General features: G+C 45.0%; 3 protein-coding genes across 5 annotated transcripts in view; 2 read left to right on the forward strand and 1 right to left on the reverse strand.

The window, feature by feature from the left end:
* Positions 1–10014, forward strand: part of PHF20 (PHD finger protein 20) — a 191270-nt gene extending 181256 nt beyond the window's left edge. For both annotated transcript variants that reach the window (XM_031656713.1, XM_031656714.1), the window contains one exon: positions 7127–10014. In XM_031656713.1, coding sequence (XP_031512573.1) covers positions 7127–7269 — 143 coding nt within the window. In that variant the 3' untranslated portion in view covers positions 7270–10014. The remainder of the gene's footprint in view (positions 1–7126) is intronic.
* A 3119-nt stretch (positions 10015–13133) lies between these two features.
* SCAND1 (SCAN domain containing 1) lies at positions 13134–14114 on the reverse strand. The gene is given in 3 exon segments (XM_003904802.4): positions 13134–13849; positions 13958–13995; positions 13997–14114. Coding segments are annotated over 3 exon segments (729 nt in total). The 5' UTR covers positions 14093–14114; the 3' UTR covers positions 13134–13254.
* Positions 14077–23130, forward strand: part of CNBD2 (cyclic nucleotide binding domain containing 2) — a 76676-nt gene continuing 67622 nt past the window's right edge. For both annotated transcript variants that reach the window (XM_009216202.4, XM_021921099.2), the window contains exons 1-2: positions 14077–14216; positions 17242–17292. In XM_009216202.4, coding sequence (XP_009214466.1) covers positions 14091–14216; positions 17242–17292 — 177 coding nt within the window. In that variant the 5' untranslated portion in view covers positions 14077–14090. The remainder of the gene's footprint in view (positions 14217–17241; positions 17293–23130) is intronic.

The raw sequence follows: 23130 nt of genomic DNA on the forward strand, positions 1-23130 counted from the left end.
AATGTGGGGACCTTGGCAGTAGACTTTATAGTCCTTAGTGCCTTTTTACCGAAAAATGTCCTTTAACACCTATTTTTATTAGTTTTTAAACCAAAGAAAGCCAAATACCATTTTACCTTTAGCAATGCTTCTTGTATGATTTTTATACAAGATAAGCTAAATTTTATCTTTATATTAGTGTGTTATTAATGTTAAACCTAATTTTAATAAAACCTTGTAGATATATTTATTTAATTTTTAATGTTTTGACCATAAGGTAAGATTTTATAGACTCTTTTTAACCTTTTATAATTTTTGCTAAAGAGCAGGTTGGTGCTTTAAGAAAAACCTGTTATGCTTTTGCTTTAATGTCCAGTTCACAGAAAAACTGGATGATACTTCTTTAACTTTAGCTAATATGTTTACACACAGAATGTTCTTTACAATTAACATTTTAAAACTTGCTTAAACCTTCAAAACAATAATTTTTAACTTTTTACTGTAGGTAAAAATGTACATTCTTATGCCTCCTTATAATCCTTTTACCAAACGTATATTTTGCTTTTCTTATACACCTTGCACATAAACTGTTTTCTTTTTCAATAGTTTTACATTCAGGAGGCCTAGTTACTTTTAAATTATACAACATTTTTTGCATAAATTCTTTTTTTTTTTTTTTTGAGACAGAGTCTCGCTGTGCTCCCAGGCTGGAGTGCAGTGGCCTGATCTCGGCTCACTGCAAGCTCCGCCTCCCGGGTTCACGCCATTCTCCCGCCTCAGCCTCCCAAGTAGCTGAGACTACAGGCGCCCGCCACCACGCCCGGCTAGTTTTTTTGTATTTTTAGTAGAGACGGGGTTTCACCATGTTAGCCAGGATAGTCTCGATCTCCTGACCTCGTGATCCACCCGCCTCGGCCTCCCAAAGTGCTGGGATTACAGGCTTGAGCCACCGCGCCCAGCCTAAATTATTTTTTTAACACAGATTTTTTATAACCTTTTTTTTTTTCTTTCACGACTTTTACAGGCAATTTTTTTGACATGCCTTAACTTTCTGACTTATTACAAACATTTCTTTCTTTAAACAACCAGTTAATTTATTTCAGGATAAGAATTTACCATATAACACTCTTTTTATATAAATTCCACCCCCTCTTTTTTTCCCTTTTTTTTTTTTGGAAGATGATAACCATTCTTTTCCAAAGCGAACTTTTTTTTATGAGACAGAGTCTCGCTCTGTCGCCTGGGCTGGAGTGCTGTGGCCGGATCTCAGCTCACTGCAAGCTCCGCCTCCCGGATTTACGCCATTCTCCTGCCTCAGCCTCCCGAGTAGCTGGGACTACAGGCACCCGCCACCTCGCCCGGCTACTTTTTTGTATTTTTTTAAGTAGAGACGGGGTTTCACCGTGTTCGCCAGGATGGTCTCCATCTCCTGACCTTGTGATCCACCCGCCTCAGCCTCCCAAAGTGTTGGGATTACAGGCTTGAGCCACCGCGCCCAGCCGTGAACCTTTTTTTATGTCTGTGGACTAGACTGTCTAAGGCCACAAGAATAGAATTACTGTAATACATGTTACACTGTTAACTTTTAGCAAACTTTACTTTTGTTGAAAACCTTGTAAGTTTGAGATTTTAATTATCCTTTGCTATTAATAAGACCTTGTTTTGTCCAAATTAGAATTGGTATAATGGCTTTTAAAGGAATAGGGTACACTTATTTTTTTTTCTTAACTACTGGTATGTCTCTTTCTTTCTCTCTTTGACTTTCTCTCTCTCTCTCTTTGATTTTCCTTTTGCCTCTGTCTCTTCCTCTCTCTCTCTGCTTCTGTCGTTCTCTCTCTCTCTCTCTCTCCCCTTGACTCCCTGTCTGTCTCTTCCTCTCCGTCTCTTCCTCTCTCTCTCTTTGCCTCTGCCAGCCGCTTATGCTGCTGTTCTCTGAACCACCGTGTGTTGGGGGCGGGTGATCTAAAACAAGCTGGTCTGGGTTTCCTGGCTTACAGGTTACCTTGTGCCATACCTTTGAAACAAGGGACCTGTCCACGCTTCCTTCTAATGGCCAACCTACCTCTAATGCTGGCCAGTCTTATCTTACACAAAGTTTTAAATTTTCCTGGTGTCATAGTAGTCCATAGTCTCCCTTAAATCCTTTTTTTGAAAATTTTCAACATAGTTCCTAGTGGGGTGGTCTTACTTTGTGCCTCTCCCATGTTTCCTCTAGACAAAACATCACGGCCACACCACACGCACACCACAAAACAAAGAACGGGTAAAAAGGGCACACACACACTTTTGTAGTTTACACCAAACCAAAATCAAAACCAAAATCAGAGTATCCAGAAATCCAAGCCAGGTCAAAACCAAAACCAAAATATCAAGCAATCCAAGTCAAGTCAAAAACAAAAACCAAAGTGCCGGTACAGGCACACCGTGGGTGATCAAGCCACGCTTCCGCGCAAATGGAGTAGGCAAGTTCCCAAGACCAATCCTGTCAAGCAATTCAAACCAAGTCAAAACCAAAACCAAAGTGCCAATAAAGGCACGCCGTGGGTGATCAGGCCACGCTTCCATTCAAACGGAGCGGGCAAGTTTCAAAGACTAGTCTTACCAAGTTTTAGATGTCCAGACTCCAAGTGCCCATTCCTTCCTGGTGTTCAGCCACTGCACTGATCCTCCACGGGGACCTGCCACACACTGCTCTGGCGAGGCGTCCCACCGGGGCAAATGCCTACCCGGGAGCGCTCTCAGGATCGGCTCAGGATGGGCGTCGCTCAGGCTGGTCGGAGTCCCCCGCAGGGATATTCCACAGGGCAGGCTTAAGCCGCCTAAAGAGCTGCTTTGACCATCCACCGTTCACCTCGCTTCCCAGTCAGGGAACCAAGAAATGTAGCAGAACGAGCGGCAGACAAAACTCCCCAGACACCGAGTTAAAGAAGGAAGGGGTTTATTCAGCCGGGGGCATCGGCAAGACTCCTGTCTCAAGAGCCGAGCTCCCTGAGTGAGCAATTCCTGTCCCTTTTAAGGGCTCACAACTCTAAGGGGGTGCCTGTGAGAGGGTCGTGATTGATTGAGCAAGCAGGGGGTATGTGACTGGAGGCTGCATGCACCAGTAATTAGATCGGAACAAAACAGGATAGGGGTTTTCACAGTGTATTTCTCTACAATGTCTGTAGCCTATAGATAACAGAACCAATTAGGTCGGTGTCGATCTTTAACTACCAGGCCCAGGGTGCGGCGCCAGGCTGTCTGCCTGTGGATTTCATTTCTGCCTTTTAGTTTTTACTTCTTCTTTCTTTGGAGGCAGAAATTGGGCATAAGACAATATGAGGGGTGGTCTCCTCCCTTAATTAATTAATTAATTTATTTATTTATTTTTGAGACGGAGTCTCAGTCTGCTGCCCAGAGTAGAGTGTAGTGGCATGATCTCAGCTCACCATAACCTCCACCTCCTGGGTTCAAGCGATTCTCCTGCCTCAGTCTCCTGAGTAACTGGGATTACAGGTGCGCGCTGCCATGCCTGGCTAATTTTTGTATTTTTAATAGAGACGGGGTTTCACTATGTCGGTCAGGCTGATCTCGAAGTCCTGACCTTGTGATCCGCCTGCCTCGGCTTCCCAAAGTGCTGGGATTACAGGCGTGAGCCACTGTGCCCGGCCTGAAGAGTACTTTAAAAGACAAAGGATATTTAATGACCATGAAAAGTAAAAAAGTCTTTTGGCATTAGAGATATTATTTTCTTAAATAAAAAATATTGCCTTGATGAGCAGTGGTATCTATACAGATGATCTTAGTGTATTTGAACAGAAATTTTTCCTCTGTAACCTTCTGTCTTGCTAGCAACCAGTATACTAGTTGGAAGCTGTTCTGCATCTTTAAAAGAGACACTTGGGATGGTGCAGCACATGGTGTGGACAGGCTGGCCTGCTGGATGCTGGGGTCCAGAGGAGATGCTGTTGACTTCCCACAGTCCTGGCTTTGTTCTTCAGCCCAGCAGACCTAGACAGACACCTTCCATCCCAGGCATTCCACACACTCCTGTTAACCAAGCTCAGGCACTACTGAGTAGCTTAGACTCTTCCAGTCTGAGTGTTGGTGCACCTTCATACTGTGCATGCCTCCTGGGCCACTGTAGTATCAGGATGTCTTTGGTGAGCCTGGAACTAGATCTGAGGTGGTTAGGGTGACCTTAAGAGGGGCGTCTCAGCAACTGTAGGATCATAGGATCATCTTGCAAAAGATTGACTGACTCTCTTTGCTGTTGGAATGACCCATCCAGTCTTGACTGCCTTTTCTCCATTTATTTATTTATTTATTTATTTAGAGATGGGGTCTCACTCTTTCTCGCCCAGGCTGGAGTACAGTGGCATCATCTCAGCTTACTGAAGCCTCTGCCTCCCAGTTTCAAGCAATTCTCCCTTCCTCAGTCTTCCAAGTAGCAGGCAGACGCCTGCCACCACACCCGGCTAATTTTGTATTTTAAATAGAGATGGGTTTCACCATGTTGGCCAGGCTGGTCTTGAATTCCTGACCTCAGGTGATCCACCTCCCTCGACCTCCCAAAGTGTTGGGATTACAGGTGTGAGCCACCGTGCCCGGCCTCTTCATTTATTCTTGTGCCTGTTTGCTGAGCAGTCCCCTGTCTCCTTCTTGTTTTGTTTTGTTTTGTTTAAAGACTTACTGGTGTTTTGAAACTGGTCACTATGCAGTTTTCTTGCTCAGGAGGCCACTAGTTCCTCTCACGTGACTGATCTTTTACTCTTGGTTTTCAAGCTTAAGTCTAAGGAGGCAGTCTTATTTTTCTTATTTCCCAAGTCCTTGTACTTGCTGGAATTAGGAAGAGAGAGGGTTCCTCCTTCTTGGAACCCCCAAATACCAACAAGAAATATGATGGAGGAGGATAAGCTACACAGGGTCCAGAGCAATGGGTGGGGCACTTTGCTGCACCACACATTCCTTCTCTCGCTGTGTTTGTTGCAGGCTTGCGACGTTTCAGACACAGGTGAGTGTTAGGGATATAGTGGCAAGCAAGGCAGACTCAGCCTTTGTCCTCATGGAACTTGATCTAGTGGAAGAGACATACATTAATCAAATCATCCCATTACCTGTAATTACAAACCATAGTAAATGCTCAAAGGAGAACACATGATACCATAGCACCTGTAACACAAGGACCAGATTCAGGGTATGGGATTGGGGAAGGCTTCTCTAAAGAATAGCTCACAGGAAACAGAGGATTTAGAAAGGTGGAGAGGAAGGTAGGGCTGAGTCTTGAGGACAGGAGAGGACTGTGCAGTAGGTTGCAGGCTGCTTGATGATGAGGTACTGGATGGGCCTTCCTTTTGCTGCACTCCAGGGTCCAGAAGGTGATCAGTACAGGTTGGTGCATGGACTAGAAAGGCTTTAGGCAGGCTGGGAAAGCACAGGGGCTACCTGCAGGGGGTGGTTCTTGTCAAAGGTGCAGGGTTCCCAGATGGTCTCTCCCCAAATGCCAGAGCTTTAGGGGGTAGCTTGGGGAAGAACAAACATCTTTCTGTAGAGAAATACTTGTTCTCACAAGCGAGACAGCTTTCTAGATATTGAATCAATAATGATAATGTTAATTAATACCTGAAATCTTACATTAAATATTTAAAGGGGCTGGGCATGGTGGCTTATGCCTATAATCCTAGCACTTTGAGAGGCCAAGGTGGGTGGATCACCTGAGGTCAGGAGTTCGAGACCAGCCTGGCCAACATGACGAAACCCCGTCTCTAATAAAAATACAAAAATTAGCCAGGCGTGGTGGCCTGTGCCTGTAATACCAGCTACTCAGGAGGCTAAGGCAGGAGAATCGCCTGTACCCAGGAGGCGAAGGTTGCAGTGAGTCGAGATCATGACATTGTACTCCAGCCCAGGCAACAAGAGCGAAACGCTTTCTCAAACGAAAAAAAAAAGCCACACCCAGTGGCTCATGCCTGTAATCCTAGCACTTTGGGAGGCCAAGGTGGGTGGATCACCTGAGGTCGGGAGTTTGAGACCAAAATACAGAAATTCGCTGGGCGTGGTGGCACATGCCTGTAATCCCACCTACTTGGGAGGCTGAGGCAGGAGAATCTCTTGAACCTAGGAGGCAGAGATTGCAGTGAACTGAGATCGCGCCACTGCACTCCAGCCTGGGTGACACAGTGAGACTCCATCTCAAAAAAAAAAAAAAAAATTAAAGGGAGAAAATAATATCAGAGTATTCTGTGCCACTGATGATTATGTGTCAATCAGGAATTAATATGAGGCAAATCAGAGTTTATGATGATACAAATAGACCTTTTCAAGACCCTGTAGATTTTCATTTTTCTTGACAGGATGCTAAAACACCAGCCTCTCTGATTTTCAGCATGGGAAAGCTTTTTATTTTTTATTTTATTTACTTATTTATCTTTTATTTCTTTGAGATGGAGTCTCGCTTTGTTGCCAGGCTGGAGTGCAGTGGCGTGATCTCGGCTCACTGCAACCTCTGCCTCCCGAGTTCAAGCAATTCTCCTGCCTCAGCCTCCCGAGTAGCTGGGACTACAGGCGCATGCCACCACGCCTGGCTAATTTTTGTATTTTTAGTGGAGATGGGGTTTCACCACATTGGCCAAGATACTCTCGATCTCTTGACCTTGTGATCTGCCCGCCTTGACCTCCCAAAGTGCTGGGATTATAGGCACGTGCCACCGCGCCCGACTGGGAAAGCTTTTTAAAGAGTGAGTAGTAACACTCAGAAAGGTGCTTCCTTCCGAGACTCCTAGACTCTGGTAACAGTAGCCTCTGGCAATGTGTGGCTGTTTAACCAAAATTGAATAAAATTTAAAATTCAGTTCCTCAGTTGCACTAGCAATGTTTCCAGCGCTCAATAGCTGCATATGGCTAGTGGCTACTATATTGGATGACACAAACTCGCACCATTTCCATCATCGCAGGAAGTTCTTTTGGACTGTGTTGCTCTAAAGCATTTGAGTTTTGTCCTGGGAGTACCACTTTGCAGAGCAGGTGTTGACACAGTGTTGGCTGAAATGGCCCTTCCTCCCTTGCCTATGAATGGTCTGATTGAATAAGGTGCTGAAATGCTTGCGGATGTTCTTGCAAATCAAGTGTTGGGAGCTCACTGGGTCTCATTTCTCTCTTCTGCCGACAGTGTTGGAGAGCTGGCTGGACTACACTGGGGAACTGGAGCCCCCTGAGCCACTGGCCAGGCTTCCGCAGCTCAAGCATTGTATCAAGCAGCTGCTGACGGACCTGGGCAAGGTGCAGCAGATCGCCCTCTGCTGCTCAACATGAAACTGGGCACCCAAAACTCATGGGAGCACAATCCTGGGGCACCTGCAGGAGGAGCTTCGCATATTTAAATAAATAAACCTAGCATGCTGAATGCACGTGACACCGACTGACTTCAGGGATCTGGGCCAGGAGTGTGATGGACATTGGACAAAGAGGCCATTTTGGCTGTTGGAGGACACTCTGATCTCGAAGCCTACCATAAAGGTAGCAAATAGACTCGGGATTCCCTTCTTCTGTGCACATCATTGAATGAAGGGAGTCTTTTTGCACAAACTTCACTTGAAATCGTGCCACTGATGATAAATGGAATGAGAGCCAAAAAAGTTTAGTTGGAGACAGTTGTAAATTCAATTTGCAGTTTATTTAATTGACTTTTCTGTCAGGTTTGGGCACATGCCAACTCCCTGGTTTCTTCCTGGCATGGTGTTTGGGCAGCAGGCATCATTTTCCTTTTCTAGCTTCATGGGAATGTTGTGAGCTCACCACGCTGTGGAGGTTGGGAAGGAGCAGAGTCTTGGCTGCCCTGCTTTCTCCTTAGGACTCTTCACTTTTCTCACCACATCTCTTGCATGACTTCATGGTACTGGGGACAAGTTTGTATGCTTTCACCCCAGAGCTGGCTGTGTTATGGCTTTTGTAGCAGAGCCCATACAGCCTATGGAAGAACTAGAATCTCACAGTAATAAAAATCTAGGAGGAATTCCAAACTGAAGCAGGCAGGGTCTGGAACCCAAAGGACAGCATTTTCTACCCATTTCTTAATATTGACAGCTTCCCCGTTCTATTTAATGTCCAAAAATGTTTCCCAAAATTTCAAACTCTTTCACTGTAAAGATTTGTTACAAAGAATGTGGTTTGGGGAATTACCTTATTTTATATTGTTGTAAACAAACTTCAAATTATACATGTGCCGCTTTTCTCCTTCCTGAAGGGTATGTTCAGTAGTCAGCGTTTTCAGAATTGTTTTGTTACTATAGTTTAACATTTTAAATTTCCTGTTTGTATTATTTTGTGAGATCAAGGTGATTATGCTGCTTAAGGTCCAGGTACAACCTATTTGTACCTTTTGAGACAATATTTGTGTTACTTTTGCAGGTTACGGTTCCACATGTAATTGCTATATTTTGTTTTGTTTTTCCTTACTAGGCAAAGTTAAAATGTTCCATGCTTTGAGGAGTGACCCATTTCACTACTTCGTTTTCTTATCACTAAAGGCAAAAATCAAAGCACAGTTGTCCATTAACTCTTATAAGTTAATTATGGGTTTATGAGTCTGTAATGTTATATGCTGCAAACATTTACTATGTAAACGTGAAGTAGCCAGTAATATCTCAATAGTAGTAACAGTATCTTTAGCGACCTTTGGAATAGTTAAGCACAGGTCATTGTGGACATGAATTCAGGCCTCTGTACTAAAATCTATTTCAGGGAATGTTCTGTCTAGTGATTTGCTCACCATTTGATATATAATGAATTATAGGACAAGTATAAACTGATCTGCTATAGCTGATCCATCAGAGAGAATACATGTGGCTGTAACATCTATAACTGACGATTCCTCTACAAGAGGCTGTTTCTCACTGCTAACGTTGGTATTTCTGGCGTGGGAAGAAATGCACAGGCGTGCATGGCATGTATGTTCAGACAGCTGCACTGTAAGAGTTCTGTTATGCAGTCTGAAAAGGGAAGAAGCAGGATGGCTTTCTGTAGCCACAACTGTGAGGTGTGATGATTGTTGTATTATTAGATTACTGATATTTCTTTTCTGAAAATACATTTGAGTTTTAATCACATCTGTGGAAGCTGTAACTTTTAAGGTAGTCAATTTCATGTCTTGTTCAACAATGGAAGCAGAAACTGAATTGCCCTAATTTTGCCGACTGGCCATTATTGGGTTTATTGTTTAAGTTTTTGGTAAAGGAAGTAATCCCATTTCATTCATTGTGACTTTTGTTCTTAGGGAAGCAGAGAAGATTCCCCAAGTTCTTGTAACCTCAGTGTGCTTCCCTAATTTAAAGCCATGTTGAGGGGCTCCATTCCCAATTCCTGGGTCAAGGTGAATTAACCCTAAGTTGGAGCACTGGAAACTGTTATTTGCAAACATTGCTGTTACCATTTAGAAATATGTGCACTACCAGCCGGGTGCGGTGGCTCACGCCTGTAATCCCAGCGCTTTGGGAGGCTGAGGCGGGTGGATCACCTGAGGTCAGGAGTTTGAGACCAGCCTGGCCAACAGGGTGAAACCCCTTCTCTACTAAAAATACAAAAATTAGCCAGGCGTGGTGGCGGGCGCCTGTAATCTCAGCTACTCGGGAGGCTGAAGCAGGAGAACTGCTGGAACCTAGGAGGCAGAGGTTGCAGTGAGCCGCTGAGATCGTGCCTTTGCACTCCAGCCCGGGTGACAACTACAAGACTCCGTCTCAAAAAAAAAAAAAAGAAAAAGAAAAAAAAGAAGTATGTGCACTACCTAAGTTTTGTCTTTTGAGAAAAACTATCCACCTATAAAAAATTACCTTGACAAAAATAGTTCCGCTTTGACTAATCATTTTGTATCTTTAAGTGGTAAGTATATGCAAGGTGGATCCTTGATGAGCCAACATTGCACTGTGGATACATACCTATGTTTACGCGCTATTAGAACAGAAGGCGCTGTATATAGAAATGTTGCTTTGAAGCAATATTTGCAAAACATGCAAACTTCTGTATCTGTATTTGGAAAAAATAAAACAGGTTCTTGTTGCTATGTTTCAGTTACATATTGTTGAGTTACAGTCATGCATCACATAATGTTTCTGTCAACCATGGACCCCATACGCAGGGTGGTCCCATAAGATTATAATGGAGCTGAAAAATTCCTATCACTTAGTGATGTCCTGATGGTCGTACTACATAGACCTCGGCTAATGTGTGGATTTGTCTTAGTGTTTAACAAAAATCTAAAAAGTAAAATATATATAAAAAAATTAAACTAGAAGAAAACTCATAGAATAAGGATATAAAGAAAATATATTTGTATAGTTGTACCATGTGTGTAAACACAAAGTGTTATTACAGAAGTCAAAGTTAAAATTTAAAAGCTTACAAAGTAAAAAAGTTGGTCAGGCAGGGTGCCTCAGATCTATAATCCTACCACTTAGGGAGGCTGAGGCTGGAGACCCTGTCTCTAAATAAAAGGCTGGGTGCTGTCACTCATGCTTGTAACCCCAGCACTTTGGGAGGCCAAGGTGGCCAGATCGCCTGCAGTCAGGAGTTCAAGACTGGCCTGGCCAACATGGCAAAACCCCATCTCTACTAAGAATACAAAAATTAGCATGGTGGCGCATGCCTGTAGTCCCAGCTACTCGGGAGGCTGAGGTAGGAGAATCGCTTGAACCCGGGAGGAGGGGGTTGCAGTGAGCCAAGATCCTACCACTGCGCTCCAGCCTGGGCAACAGAGTGAAACTCTGTCTCAACAAAACGAAAAACAAAAACAAAAAGTTATCATGAACTAAGGCTAATTTATTATTGAAGAAAGAAAGTTTAAAAAATCAGTTTAGTAGTGACCAGCCTGGGCAACATGGTGAAACCCCATCTCTACAAAAATTAGCTGGGCATGGTGGCAGGTGCCTGTATTCCTAGGTACTTGGGAGGCTGAGGCAGGAGGATCACCTGGGCCTGGGAGCCAGAAGTTACAGTGAACCTAGATTGTGCCTCTGTACTCCAGCCTGGGCAACAAAGTGAGATCCTGTCTCAAAAAAAAAATTTAGTCAATGTGTTCGGTGTTTATATAAATTCTGGAGTAGCGTACAGTAACGTCCTAGATCTTCACATTCACTCATCACTTACCCAGCCAGAACAACGTCCAGTCCCGCAATCTCTACCTACATATATATATATATATATTTTTTTTTTTTGAGACCGAGCCTCACCTGTTGCCTAGACTGGTGTGCAATGGCGCGATCTCAGCTCACTGCAACCTTCGCCTCCCAGGTTCAAACAATTCTCCTGCCTCAGCCTCCCGAGTAGCTAGAATTACAGGTGCCCACAACCATGCCCAGCTAATTCTTGTATTTTTAGTAGGGACATGGTTTCACCATGATGGCCACGCTGGTCTCAAACTCCTGACCTTGTGATCCGCTCACCTCGGTCTCCCAAAGTGCTGGGATTACAGGTGTGAGCCACCACGCCCAGCCTATTATATATTTTTACTGAAACTTTTCTATGTAGATGCACAAATACCATTGTTACAACTGCCTATAGTATTCAGTACAGTCACATGCTGTACAGGCTTGTAGCCTAGGAGCAGCAGGCTCTATCACAATGCCTAGGTGTGTATAGGTTATACCATGTAGTTTACATAAGTGCACTCTATGAGGCTCACACAGTAAAACTGCCTAAGGGCTCATCTTTCGGAACGTATCCCCATTAAGGGACGCATGACTGTATAAAGTTCTTCACCTTTTTTTTTTTTTTTTTGAGATGGAGTTTCACTCTTGTTGCCCAGGCTGGAGTGCAATGGCACGATCACCGCTCACTGCAACCTCCGCCTCCCGGTTTCAAGCGATTCTGCCCCAGCCTCCCAAGTAGCTGGGATTATAGGCGTGCACCACCATGCTCAGCTAATTTTGTATTTTTAGTAGAGATGGGGGTTTCACTAGGTTGTCAGGCTGGTCTCAAGCTCCTGACCTCAAGTGATCCGCCCGCCTCGGCCTCTCAAAGTGCTGGGATTACAGGCATGTGCCACTACACCCAGATAATTTTGTATTTTTAGTAGAGATGGGGGTTTCACTCTTGGTCAAGCTGGTCTCGAACTCCTGACCTCAAGTGATCCACCGCCTCTGCCTTCCACAGTGCTGGGATTACAGGCGTGAGTCACTGCACTTGTCCTTCACCTATCCTTAATCTTCTTTAAACATTACCTTTTAAAGAAGCCTGTTCTTACCTTCTAAACAACTATCTTTTTCCTGGGAGGCAGGTGCAAACTCTGCCAAGAAATCCCAAGAATGCAAAGATACTTCTCAATTTGTCTTTAATATTCAAAAGCAAAATGCCCCTCACCAACTTCCCAGCCCAGTCTCACTCATGCTTTCTGGTGTAAACTGCAGGCTGATTTTGATTGTTGAGAGCAGTGCAAGGAAGACAAGTCTGGCCTTCCTAATATTAACAAATGGCACTCACTGCAATAGGACCCATCTGGGACCAATCCAAGCTGTCCATGGACCCCAACTAGCTCCTTCCTGGTTGGGCAGAAGCCTCTGCAAACAGTAGGTTTAAGATTTCAGAACAGGTCCTCATTATTTGCCAAATTCTTTCTTTCCTTTGTAAACAGTTATGCTAGTTTAACCAAAAGGGAGCCAGCATTAAAATGAGTAGCTTCCGTAATGTAAATAATCCATTATTTCAACTAGTTCTGCTTAATTCCTACCACAGGCCTAAAATTTGGCAAGGAAGTTGAGCAAGTCTGGCGGCATAAGCCAGAGCTCACAGGAACTAGCCTATCTCTGTGAAGGTTTGCAGTAAACACTTCACATTAAAATGGCTCAGTAACTTGGACATTTTGGGAAGCCTGTACCCAAAGGGCAGGTGCAAGTTGGTGCTCATATTGGTATAGAGGTAGCCAGTCAAGTAAGCATTTAATAAAGCCAGCTATTTTGCGTGTAAGAAACCCAAGTGGGTCCTTGGGAGCCCAGGTGAAAAACTTCCCATATGTGGTAGAGGGGATAACCCAGTTTCAGACAACATCGAAAGATCCCACTATAGCCAACGAAGGCCTTACTGTTAGGGACTCCCAACTTCGTTTCGGCACCAGCCAGAAAGGCGGTGGTAAATAGGCTTGGTAAAATAAACCCAATAAAGAACGAATGAAAGAGACACACCAGACCACAGGCGCTGCCAAAACTCATTTTTCATTAACATGGAGTGGTCTCCTAGGCTCAGGCCCCCGGACCCGATCATGGCCCCAGTCTACACAGAGCGCCCGGCCCTGGCCGCCTGCAGTTCCACCGCTCAACCAGTGATGCGCACATCCGTGCGGCGACGGACCCGCCGGGCCCGAGCCGCCTCGGGCAGGATGGCGAGCAGCTGCTCTTGCACCAGCATCTCCACGATCTGCTCCTTGGTGCGGATGTCAGGCCGCAGCCACTGGCGGGACAGCTCCCGCAGCTGCCGGAAAGCCTCCCGGGGACCCGCCGCGTCCTGGTAGCGGAACTGCCGGAAACGCTGGCGGAACGTCTCGGGGCCGAGTCTAGAACCGGCGGGGCCTGGTGGGGAGCGCGTTTCGGCTTCGGCCTGAGGCGCGATGCTCACGGGTGCTGGCCCAAGGGGCAACTCCCGGGCCGCGGAGGCCGCAGCCCGGGGCGTAGGGATGGCTTCGGGGACCGCGGCGTTGGGGCTGGAGGGCTCCGGGGCAGGCGGTGAGGCCTTCGGCAGCGAGGAGCTCACAGAGTTAAGCTCAGGGTCTGAGCTCGAACCTGCTCCTTCCGGTTTCTCCGGTGGCACCGCCGCGGGACTCCCAGTGGCCCCCAAGATCGGCTCCGTCGCCGCCATAACTCCAGCTCTGGGCGTCACTCTTTGTCCGGTAGCTGTGGGCTCAGCACTGCGTCTGCGCGCGGGCGGGGTGAGCAGGGAGACGTTTCCGGTTAAAGGGCAGAGCTCGCGCCACCCTTGAGGGAGGCGGACTTGGGACCGGCCGAGAGTGCGCGGAGCTTACCTGCACCAGCGAAGCGGCTGCGGCAGCCGGAAACGAAAAGTCTCTGGCTTCTCTGCGTCCAGGTCGGCGCGCGAGCCCCCGGAAGCGGCTTGCGGGCTCTCGGAAGCGGCGCCCTCTAGCGTTCTCGAGTCGCATGAGGCGGCTGCTGCCCTCGCAGTGCAGGAGGGCGAGCGGCGCGTGGCTTGGGCTCCTTCCGAATGGTGGCGCCTCTGAGCGCAAGTTCGAGGAGGAGTCGGAGGAGGAGCCTGAATGTTTCGAGGTAAACTTTTAAGTCCTGGAACTTATTCTTGAGCCGCTTCGGTTTGCAGGTGACCTTTCCGTGCGGGCGCCCCTCCTGATTGACCCTGATGGGCTGTAACTGTGACGGCCCCTCCTTCAGGAATGATTAGGGTGACAGCTGGCCGGGGCTTGTCTGGGTGGCGCCCGGCCTGTGACCCGAACAGGGGAGCGGGACGGCGGTCGTTCTCTCGGGAAGGGCCCGGCTGGAGAAAGTCCGCTCGCTTGGTCAAACTAGGAGGGCGATAGCACCCGCCTTACCGCGAGGATGACAAACTACAACACACCGTCTGGCGCGAAGGAAATGCTCGAGAACTCTTTGCTATTGTTATTTTTCGCGTGTCCTCCGAAACCAAGGGAAGGGAGGCTCTGTAGGTTCTGTTAACTTCAGGATTTAATAAGTGAATTGTAAATGCATTGCCCTTTATGGTGGCCGCTGGCCGCCTGAGTTGACTGAGCTCTTGCAACAGAGCTAGTTGATAACCCTCGAAATATAGCGAATTGAGATGTGCTATATTGTAAAATACGGGACTTAATACGAAAAAAAAATGTAAAATATCTCAATACTTTTTAATACTGATTACATGTTGTAATATGTTTTGCATATACTGGGTCAAATAAAATGTTATTAATTTCACCTGTGTTTTTACTTTTTAAATGCAGCTACTAAAAAACATTTAAATTGCATGTGCGGTTTACTTTATATTTCTGTTGAGCAGCCTTGGGTTAGAGGATTGGAGTGAGGCTGCCTTTTGCCTTAGTGGAATCCCCTTTGATGGTACCCACCTCAGAGTTGCTGGGAGGATTAAATAAGTTAAGCCCTTGGAGAGAAAGGGCTTTTAAGAAGTTTGCTTTTGTTTTTATTAGGTAAACTGCTTGCTATCTCTGAGCTACCGTTTTCTTAACAGTAAAATGTGGATGTAATAGAACTTACCTCTCAGAGGTCATTGAGAATTCAGTGAGATGATGCAGGTAAAAGCATGTGGCCCTGACAGCCCTCGGCCAGGTGGTTTTCTGTCTGATAGCTGACTCACAAATAGTTGTTGTTGCTTTTTTCTTTTTTTTTGAGACTGAGTCCTCCACCTACCGGGTTCAAGTGATTCTCCTGCCTCAGCCTCCCGAGTAGCTGGGATTACAGGTACCCACCACCACACCCGGCTAATATTTTGTATTTTTGGTAGAGATGGGGGTTCACCATGTTGGCCAGGCTGGTCTCGAACCCTTGACCTCAGGTGATTTACCCGCCTCAGCCTCCCAAAGTGCTGGGATTACAGGCGTGAGCCACCGTGCCTGGCCACAAATAGGGTTTGTATCCTCATTTTACAGAAGGGGAAACTGAGGCCCTGAAAGGACAGGGGCCTCATATGAAAGGTTTTGCATGATACTTGTAGTCCTTTTGAGCTCTGTGCAGGATGGAGGAGCATGTTTAACAACCATTAACACGCCGTTAGCCCTGATATAAAACTTGTCCCTACCATAGGATGTTTCCTTTGGATGGGTAGAAGTGGACCCTCATGAAATCATTTCCATAGCCTGAAAACCTTGAAAGTCATTGCAATGGGCCTTTAATGCTTTTTAGTTGCTGACATGTGAAAATTGGGAGATTTCACATGCAAATCTGGATTTCTGGTTTTTCCTGAAGAAATGGAAGAGCTGGCCACACTGGACCCAAATTCCTGCCAGTCAACAATCAACTGACACTGAGTAGAGACGACTTCCTTTAGACAAGATACTCTGTCCCATTTGGTCTCAATCTCCACCATTCCCTATGGTTTTCTGAAATAGAATGTTGTTTGCATTTACTGTTGCTCTCAGGTTGTTGCTTTATTTAGAGCTGATATTTTTCTCTATTTTCTATTCAGAGGTGAGAAAGCAGGGCCCTAGTGTTTGTTATGCCTACTGGCTTCAAACCTGGACTTCTCTCTGGCCCCTTGGTAGTTGGGTTTGCTGCATAGAGTGACCAATAGTGCTATTCCTTGTGTGGCAACAGGCACTCAGCTTCCAGGGCTAAAGGAGCACACTAAACCCTTCTGTGGAGGCAAGAGGTGCTAGAAGTCTTCACTGGGGAGGGGACTTCAAGCTGAGACGCAAGAAGAAAATGGGTGGGGCTCAGGGACATTCCAGGTAGAAAGTACTGCCTGTACAAAGGTGCATAGTGAGTAGGAGCAAAACTGTAGAAACTGCAGGCTACATGGGAAGGTGGTTGCGATCTGGAGAAGGGGTGAGAGAGGTTGGAACACTTCTGGAGGTTAAATCATAAATGTCCTAGAATTCCATGTTTAAAATTTAGTTCTTCTCATGAAAGGGAATGAACTTTTGTGGCACCTTGAATATCATGAAATGTTATGTTAGATCTCTAGTTTATTTCTTCCATGCCTATTAAAATCGTGAATTATTAGAGAAGGAGGGACCTGAGAGATCTATTAGAATCATTGAATGTTAGACTGGAAGGGGCCTTAGAAATTGAATTTTAAAATCCAGCCCTTTATGGGCCGGTAAGCCTGCTTTAAAGTGATTCAGCAGTAAATAATAAATAATGTGGAGGGAATAAATGAAACAAGATTGGCTCAGTAGTTGGCCAGGTGCAGTGGCTCATGGCTGCAATCCCAGCACTTTGGGAGGCCTAGGCAGGCAGATCACCTGAGCTCAGGAGTTCAAGACCAGCTTGGGCAACATGATGAAACCCCGTCTCTACTAAAAATACAAAAAATTAGCCAGGCTTGGTGGCTCATGCCTGTAATCTCAGCACTTTGGAAGGCTGAGGTGGGCGGATCACTTGAAAGATTGGCAGTATGTACACTCTACTTTTGTATATGCTTGAAAATGTCCATGATAAAAGTTAAAACATTCAGATTCCCAGAGTCTAAAAAAAAAAAAATGTAATGCTTCTTCAAAAAGGGATGCAGTTATCTACTTTCATGTGAGTTACATATATCCTTGAACCCTCCCAGGGGTCCCAGATTAAGTTAAAAATATACATTTATATTTCATTCTTTTGAATTTTGCAGATTGAGAGGCCAAGATGCCAGAAGATGGATTGGTCCAAAATAAGAAAGCTAGTAAGTGATTCCACGAGGACAGAAATCTTTTGACTTTTAGCCCAAATTCTTATCTTATTACGCCTTTTTATCCCTAGATTGGGTGTTCACTTGGGAAGGGATCATAACTCATTCATCTCATATCACTTAGCTTCCAATACAAGGCCTGACTCCTAGCCAGCCTCAGTGTTGGTTAAAGGAAAGAGGACAAATGTGGATTGCAGACTATCCCTGGGAAGGCAGAGCTCTCATATGAGTCCCAGACTCTTTCAGAGACCTCAGGCCTTTTGATGGCACTTTGTTGTTGAGGGTTGTGGAAAAGAAGCTTGGATACTTATTTTCTTCTTTATCAGAGCTGTCATACTGGAGAATACGTCTTTTAAAAAGCTTTTTATTGGCCAAGCACAGTGGTTCACGCCTGTAATCCCAGCACTTTGGGAGGCCAAGGCAGGTGGATCACAAGGTCAGGAGTTTGAGACCAGCCTGGCCAATATAGTGAAATCCCATCTCTACTAAAAATACAAAAAATTAGCTGTGCGTGGTGGTGGGTTCCTATAATCCTAGCTACTTTGGAGGCTGAGGCAGGAGACTCATTTGAACCCGGGAGGCAGAGGTTGCAGTGAGCTGAGATCACGCCACTACACTCCAGCCCGGGTGACAGTGTGAGACTCCATCTCAAAAAAATAATAAGTTTTTTATTTGGAAATAATTATAGATTCATAGAAGGTTGCAAAAATAGTTCAGAGAGGTTTCATGTACCCTTCACTCAGTTTTCCCTAATGGTAACATCTTGCATAGCTATAGTACAATATCAGTTTTACATACATGCATTTGTGTGTGTATGTGTGTGTGTAGGTCTGTGCAATTTTATCTTGTGTGGATTCATGCAACTACTACCACAATAGCTAGAACTGTCTGATCACCACAAAAATCCCTCGTGCTGTCTCTTTAGAATTGCATCCATTCATCTTCCCTTCCCCTGTCCCTAACCACAGGCAACCACTGATCTATTCTCCATGCCTATAACTCTGTTATTTCAAAAATGTTACATACTTGGAATCATATAGTGTGTAATCATTTGGGCTTAGCTCTTTCCACTTGGCACAATTCCCTGGAGATTCACCCAAGTGGTTGCTTGTGTCAATAGTTTGTCCTTTTTATTGCTGAGTAGTAATCCATGGTATAGATGTACCATGGTATATTTAACCATCCATTGAAGGACATTTGGGTTGTTTCCACCTTTGAGCTGTTACAAATAGAACTGCTATGAGTTATTTTATGACGTGGCCTTGGGTAATCATCTTTCTGAGCCTGGAAATAGTAACTACCACACAGGATGGCTCTGAATAGTCGATGAGGAGAAATATATGTAAGGGAACTGGTGCAGGGTTTGGCACAGAGTATATACTTAGTAATTTTTTTAAAACGATGGTTATGAAGACATAATACTTCCTTGAATGTGTAAGTTCTAGTATGTAGTATTTTTAAAAGGCATAGGCATTGATATTATTATTCCTGTATTAGCTGTTCTCACGCTGCTAATAAAGACATACCCAAGACTGGGTAATTTATAAAGGAAAGAGGTTTAATGAACTCACAGCTCCACATGGCTAGGGAGGCCTCACAATCATGGCGGAAGACAAGGAGGAGCAAGTCACATCTTACATGGATGGCGGCAGGCAGAGAGAATGAGAACAAAGTGAAAGAGGTTTCCCCTTATAAAACCGTCAGATCTTGTGAGACTTATTCACTACCATGAGAACAGTATGGGGGAACTGCCCCCATGACTGAGTTATCTTCCACTGGGTCCTTCCCACAACGCGTGGGAATTATGAGAGCTACAATTCAAGATGAGATTTGGGTTCGGATACAGCCAAACCGTGTCAGTTAGTCATTCTTGAACATCTGTGTATGTATGATACTTTATTTACAGATGAGAAATTAAGGTCTAGAGAGATTAATTAACTTTCCTAGGTTCAGCCAGTCCATGGCGAGATTGGGATTCAAACCCACGTTTAACATAGACAGTAGGAACCATGGAAGGACTTAAAGCAGGGGAGGGATGTGATCAGATTTGTGTTTTAGGAAACTTAGTCTGGATGCACTGTAAATAATATTGTTTTATTGCTGAACACTTAAGAGTATTTCTGATTTTTCATTAAAATAATGATGATCATATAGTGCTTAAAGCTTTTTCTGATTTCGAATTATAAGTGTCTATTACTATCAAATCTATTTGGTTTCTGAGTTTGAAAAGGAAGCATTCTGATAGCAAGAGTTTGGATGGTAAGGGATACCAGTACTTCCTTAAGCTATAATCCCAATAGAGGACTGATTGAAATATTTTGCTACATATTGCCACCTTTGTTTCTATAAACATGTGTTTGATTCATAGAACCTTAGGACAAACCCTTTAGTTCACAGATTGGCAAACTAAAGTTCAGAAAGTAGAAGTACTAGCCAGGGTAGAATCCAGGCCCAGCAATGAATGAGAGTTGTAGTTGCTCTATATCCTCACCAGCACTTAGTATTTCATTTGACAGAGTCTGTCACCCAGGCTCAATGTCATTAGTTATTCAGAAAATTCAGTGCAGTGTTGCAATCCTAGCTCACTGCAGCTTCAAACTCCTGGGTTCAAACTGTCCTGCCTCAGCTTCATGAGTAGCTGGGACGACAGGCACGTGCCACCATGCCTCACTAATTGTTTTTTTTGTGTGTTTGTTTTGTAGATACAGGGTCTCGCTATGTTGCCCCGGCTGGCCTCAAACTGCTGGGCCCAAACAATCCTCCTGCCTTAGCCACCCAAAGTGCTGGGATTACAGGTGTGAGCCACTGTGCCTGGCCCTACCTCTCACTTTCTCTGTCTATACTGTCATATGCCTTTTCTCTTCCCTTCTCTTCCCTTCTCCTCCCTTCTCTTCCCTTCTCTTCCCTTCTCTTCCCTCCTCTTCCCTCCTCTTCCCTCCTATCCTCTCCTCTCCTCTCCTCTTACCTCCCCTCCCTTCCCCTTCCCCCCTCCCCTCTCTTCCCCTCCTCTCCGTCCCCCTCCCCTCCCCTCCCCTTTTTCTTTCATCTTGCTCTGTCACCACCACCCCCTTTTTCTTTCCTCTTGCTCTGTCACCCAGCTGGAGTGTGGTGGCATGATCTTGGTTCACTGCAACCTCTGCCTGCCAGGTTCAAGCTATTCTCTTGCCTCAGCTTCTCGAGTAGGTGGGATTACAGGCGCCTGCCACCAAACCTGGTTAATTTTTTGTATTTTTAGTAGAGACGGATTTTCACCATGTTGGCCAGGCTTGTCTCAAACTCCTGACCTCAGGTGATCCACCTGCCTCAGCCTCTCAAAATGCTGGGATTACAGACATGGGCCACCATGCCCGGCCTCTTGGCTCTTTTTAAATCATTCCCAACTCCGTCATTTGCTTTTTGCAGTCCTATCTTCTGTTCTCAGCAAGGCTAGCTTTTTGATGTTTCTGGAATGACCTTCCCTTCTGAGATGGTTATTTTTAAAATCCCTTCTTTCCTGAGTTCTGCCAGTGTCTTCTCTGGCTGTCTTGAGCGTCTTTTCTTTGAACGATTACATCTTTGCTTTGATCTCTTGTTTTAAAATTCATTAAGCCCTTTGACTTCTTTGTTCATGATTATCATCTGTTTCGTGTTAGCTTTTTTTTCTTTCTTTTTCTTTTTTCTTTTTTTTTTTTGGTGATTGTCTTTCATCTGCTGTTTGTTTTTCCTGTTTCCTGCCTCCCTCTCCTGCTTTTTTCGGTAACATATTTGTATAAGTCTGGTGCTATTTCTTTTTTACTATAACTCCCCTTTAGATGAAGTGAGTTCTTCTGAACCAGCTACTTGTGGGATTGTGTGTGGAGAAAGGACTAGAGTAGAATTCCAGGCTGGCAGGAATTCTCTTGGCTTCATAGTGAAGCTCCTTCTGACAGGGTTTTGTGTGAGTATGTGAATTGGTTTAGCCCTTTCCTCTTCCGATCAGTTGGAGCTTGGCAGCTGCGGGGCTATAAAAATGGAACATCTGTGTGTTTCCCTGGTCACCCCACTCCCCTACTTCTCCTTGGTGCCAGTGGGACCAGAGAGGCTCCCAGAGCCAGCCGGTCCATCACCATCCCAATGTTCTACTGAAGGTGTGGTAAGTTGTGCCCTCAAGGTGCAGCCCCCTTTTTTGGAGAACTTCGAGTTTTGCCAGCTCTCCCTGAGGCCTGCAGCCATAGCGTTCTCTACTGGCATTAACCTTCTGGATCTTCTCAGCACCCCTCATTGCCACACAGGCTGATGTGATAGCTTGCAACTCTCAGCACCGTCACCCGTCACCCTCTGGCCCCTGGAGTGCTCAACCCAGAAAGGCTGGGAAGTTAATGCCTCCAGGAGCAGCTCTCAAGTGGACACTTCTGAGGCATGCTCCCTGCAGTCTTACAAGGGTCCCCAGGACATTGGAGCCCCACTGGCCCACAGGGGTGACATGTTCTTGCACCTCTGTCAAAAAATAAAAATTTATGGAAGAGCCTATGATTATTCTCCTTAGCTGTGTTAACATAATGAATTATGTTTCTATAATTAACCATCTTTGCACTCCCGGAATGATGTGTTATTTTTACAGGTACTACTGAATTCTATTTGCTTATATTTTAAGATTTTAAAAACAATATTTATAAATGAGATGAATCTGTAGCTTTCTGTTTTTGTGTAACCTCTATTAGGTTTCAGTGTCAGTATTCTCACTTCATTACAATAATTTGGTAGTTTTCCTTCTTTTTAGGCTCTGGAACAGTTGAAGAAACATTGAGATTATTTGGAGTTGCCTATAAAACCTTTAGGACCTCGTGCTTTTTTCTTTTTAGGTGGTGGTGGTGGTGAGAGACCTCTTTTACAGCTTCTCTACTTCTGCAACAATTAGTCTATTTAGGCTGGACATGGTGGCTCACACCTATAATCCCAGCACTTTGAGAGGCTGAAGTGGAAGGACTGCTTGAGCCCAGGAGTTCAAGACCAACCTGGGCAACATAGTGAGACCAGATCTCTACAAATTAAAAAATTAGTTAGTCATGGGTGGTGCACACCTGTGGTCCCAACTACTTGGGAGGCTGAGGTGGGAGGATCACCTGAGTCTGGGGAGGTAGAGGCTGCAGTGAGCTGTGACCATGCCACTGCACTCTGGCCTAGGGGATAGAGTGAGACCTTGTCTCCAAAGTATTAAAAAAAAAAAAAAAAAAAAAAGGAAAGAAAATCAGAAAATTAGTCTACTTAAATGGTTTCGGTAGGTCACGGTGGCTCATGTCCCTTGACCTCGGGAGGCCAAGGTGGGTGGATCACTTGAGGTCAGGAGTTGGAGACCAGCCTGGCCAACATGGTGAAACCCTGTCTTTACTAAAAATACAAAACTTAGACAGGCACGATGGTGGGTGCCTATAATCCCAGCTACTCAGGAGGCTGACACAGGAGAATCGCTTGAACCCGGGAGGCAGAGGTTGTGGTGAGCCAGGATCGTGCCACTGCACTCCAGCCTTAGCAACAGAGAGAGACTCTGTCTCAAAAATAAATAAATAAATATGTAAATAGTTTCTATTGGGGTCACTTTGGTAAATTATTTTTTCCTAAAAGATTATTCATAAAAATCTAGTATTTAAGTTTAAAAGCTAATTCAAATTCCTAAAAAAAAAAACCTCAATTGAAACATGTCAGTAGGCTAGCTATGGTGTGTGAACTGCCATTTTGCAACCACTAGATAGAGAATTTTCGACCTGAAAGAGGCCCTGTGGATCCTATACTGGGGGTTACAAACAGGTAACATGCCTGGCAGATGACTGACTTGTGTGAGGTGAAGACTTTAGTGAATTAGAGAGCCAATACCTC

Source organism: Papio anubis, chromosome 16 (genome assembly GCF_008728515.1).
Source record: "Papio anubis isolate 15944 chromosome 16, Panubis1.0, whole genome shotgun sequence".
In the NCBI taxonomy this organism is placed as follows: Eukaryota; Metazoa; Chordata; class Mammalia; order Primates; family Cercopithecidae; genus Papio; species Papio anubis.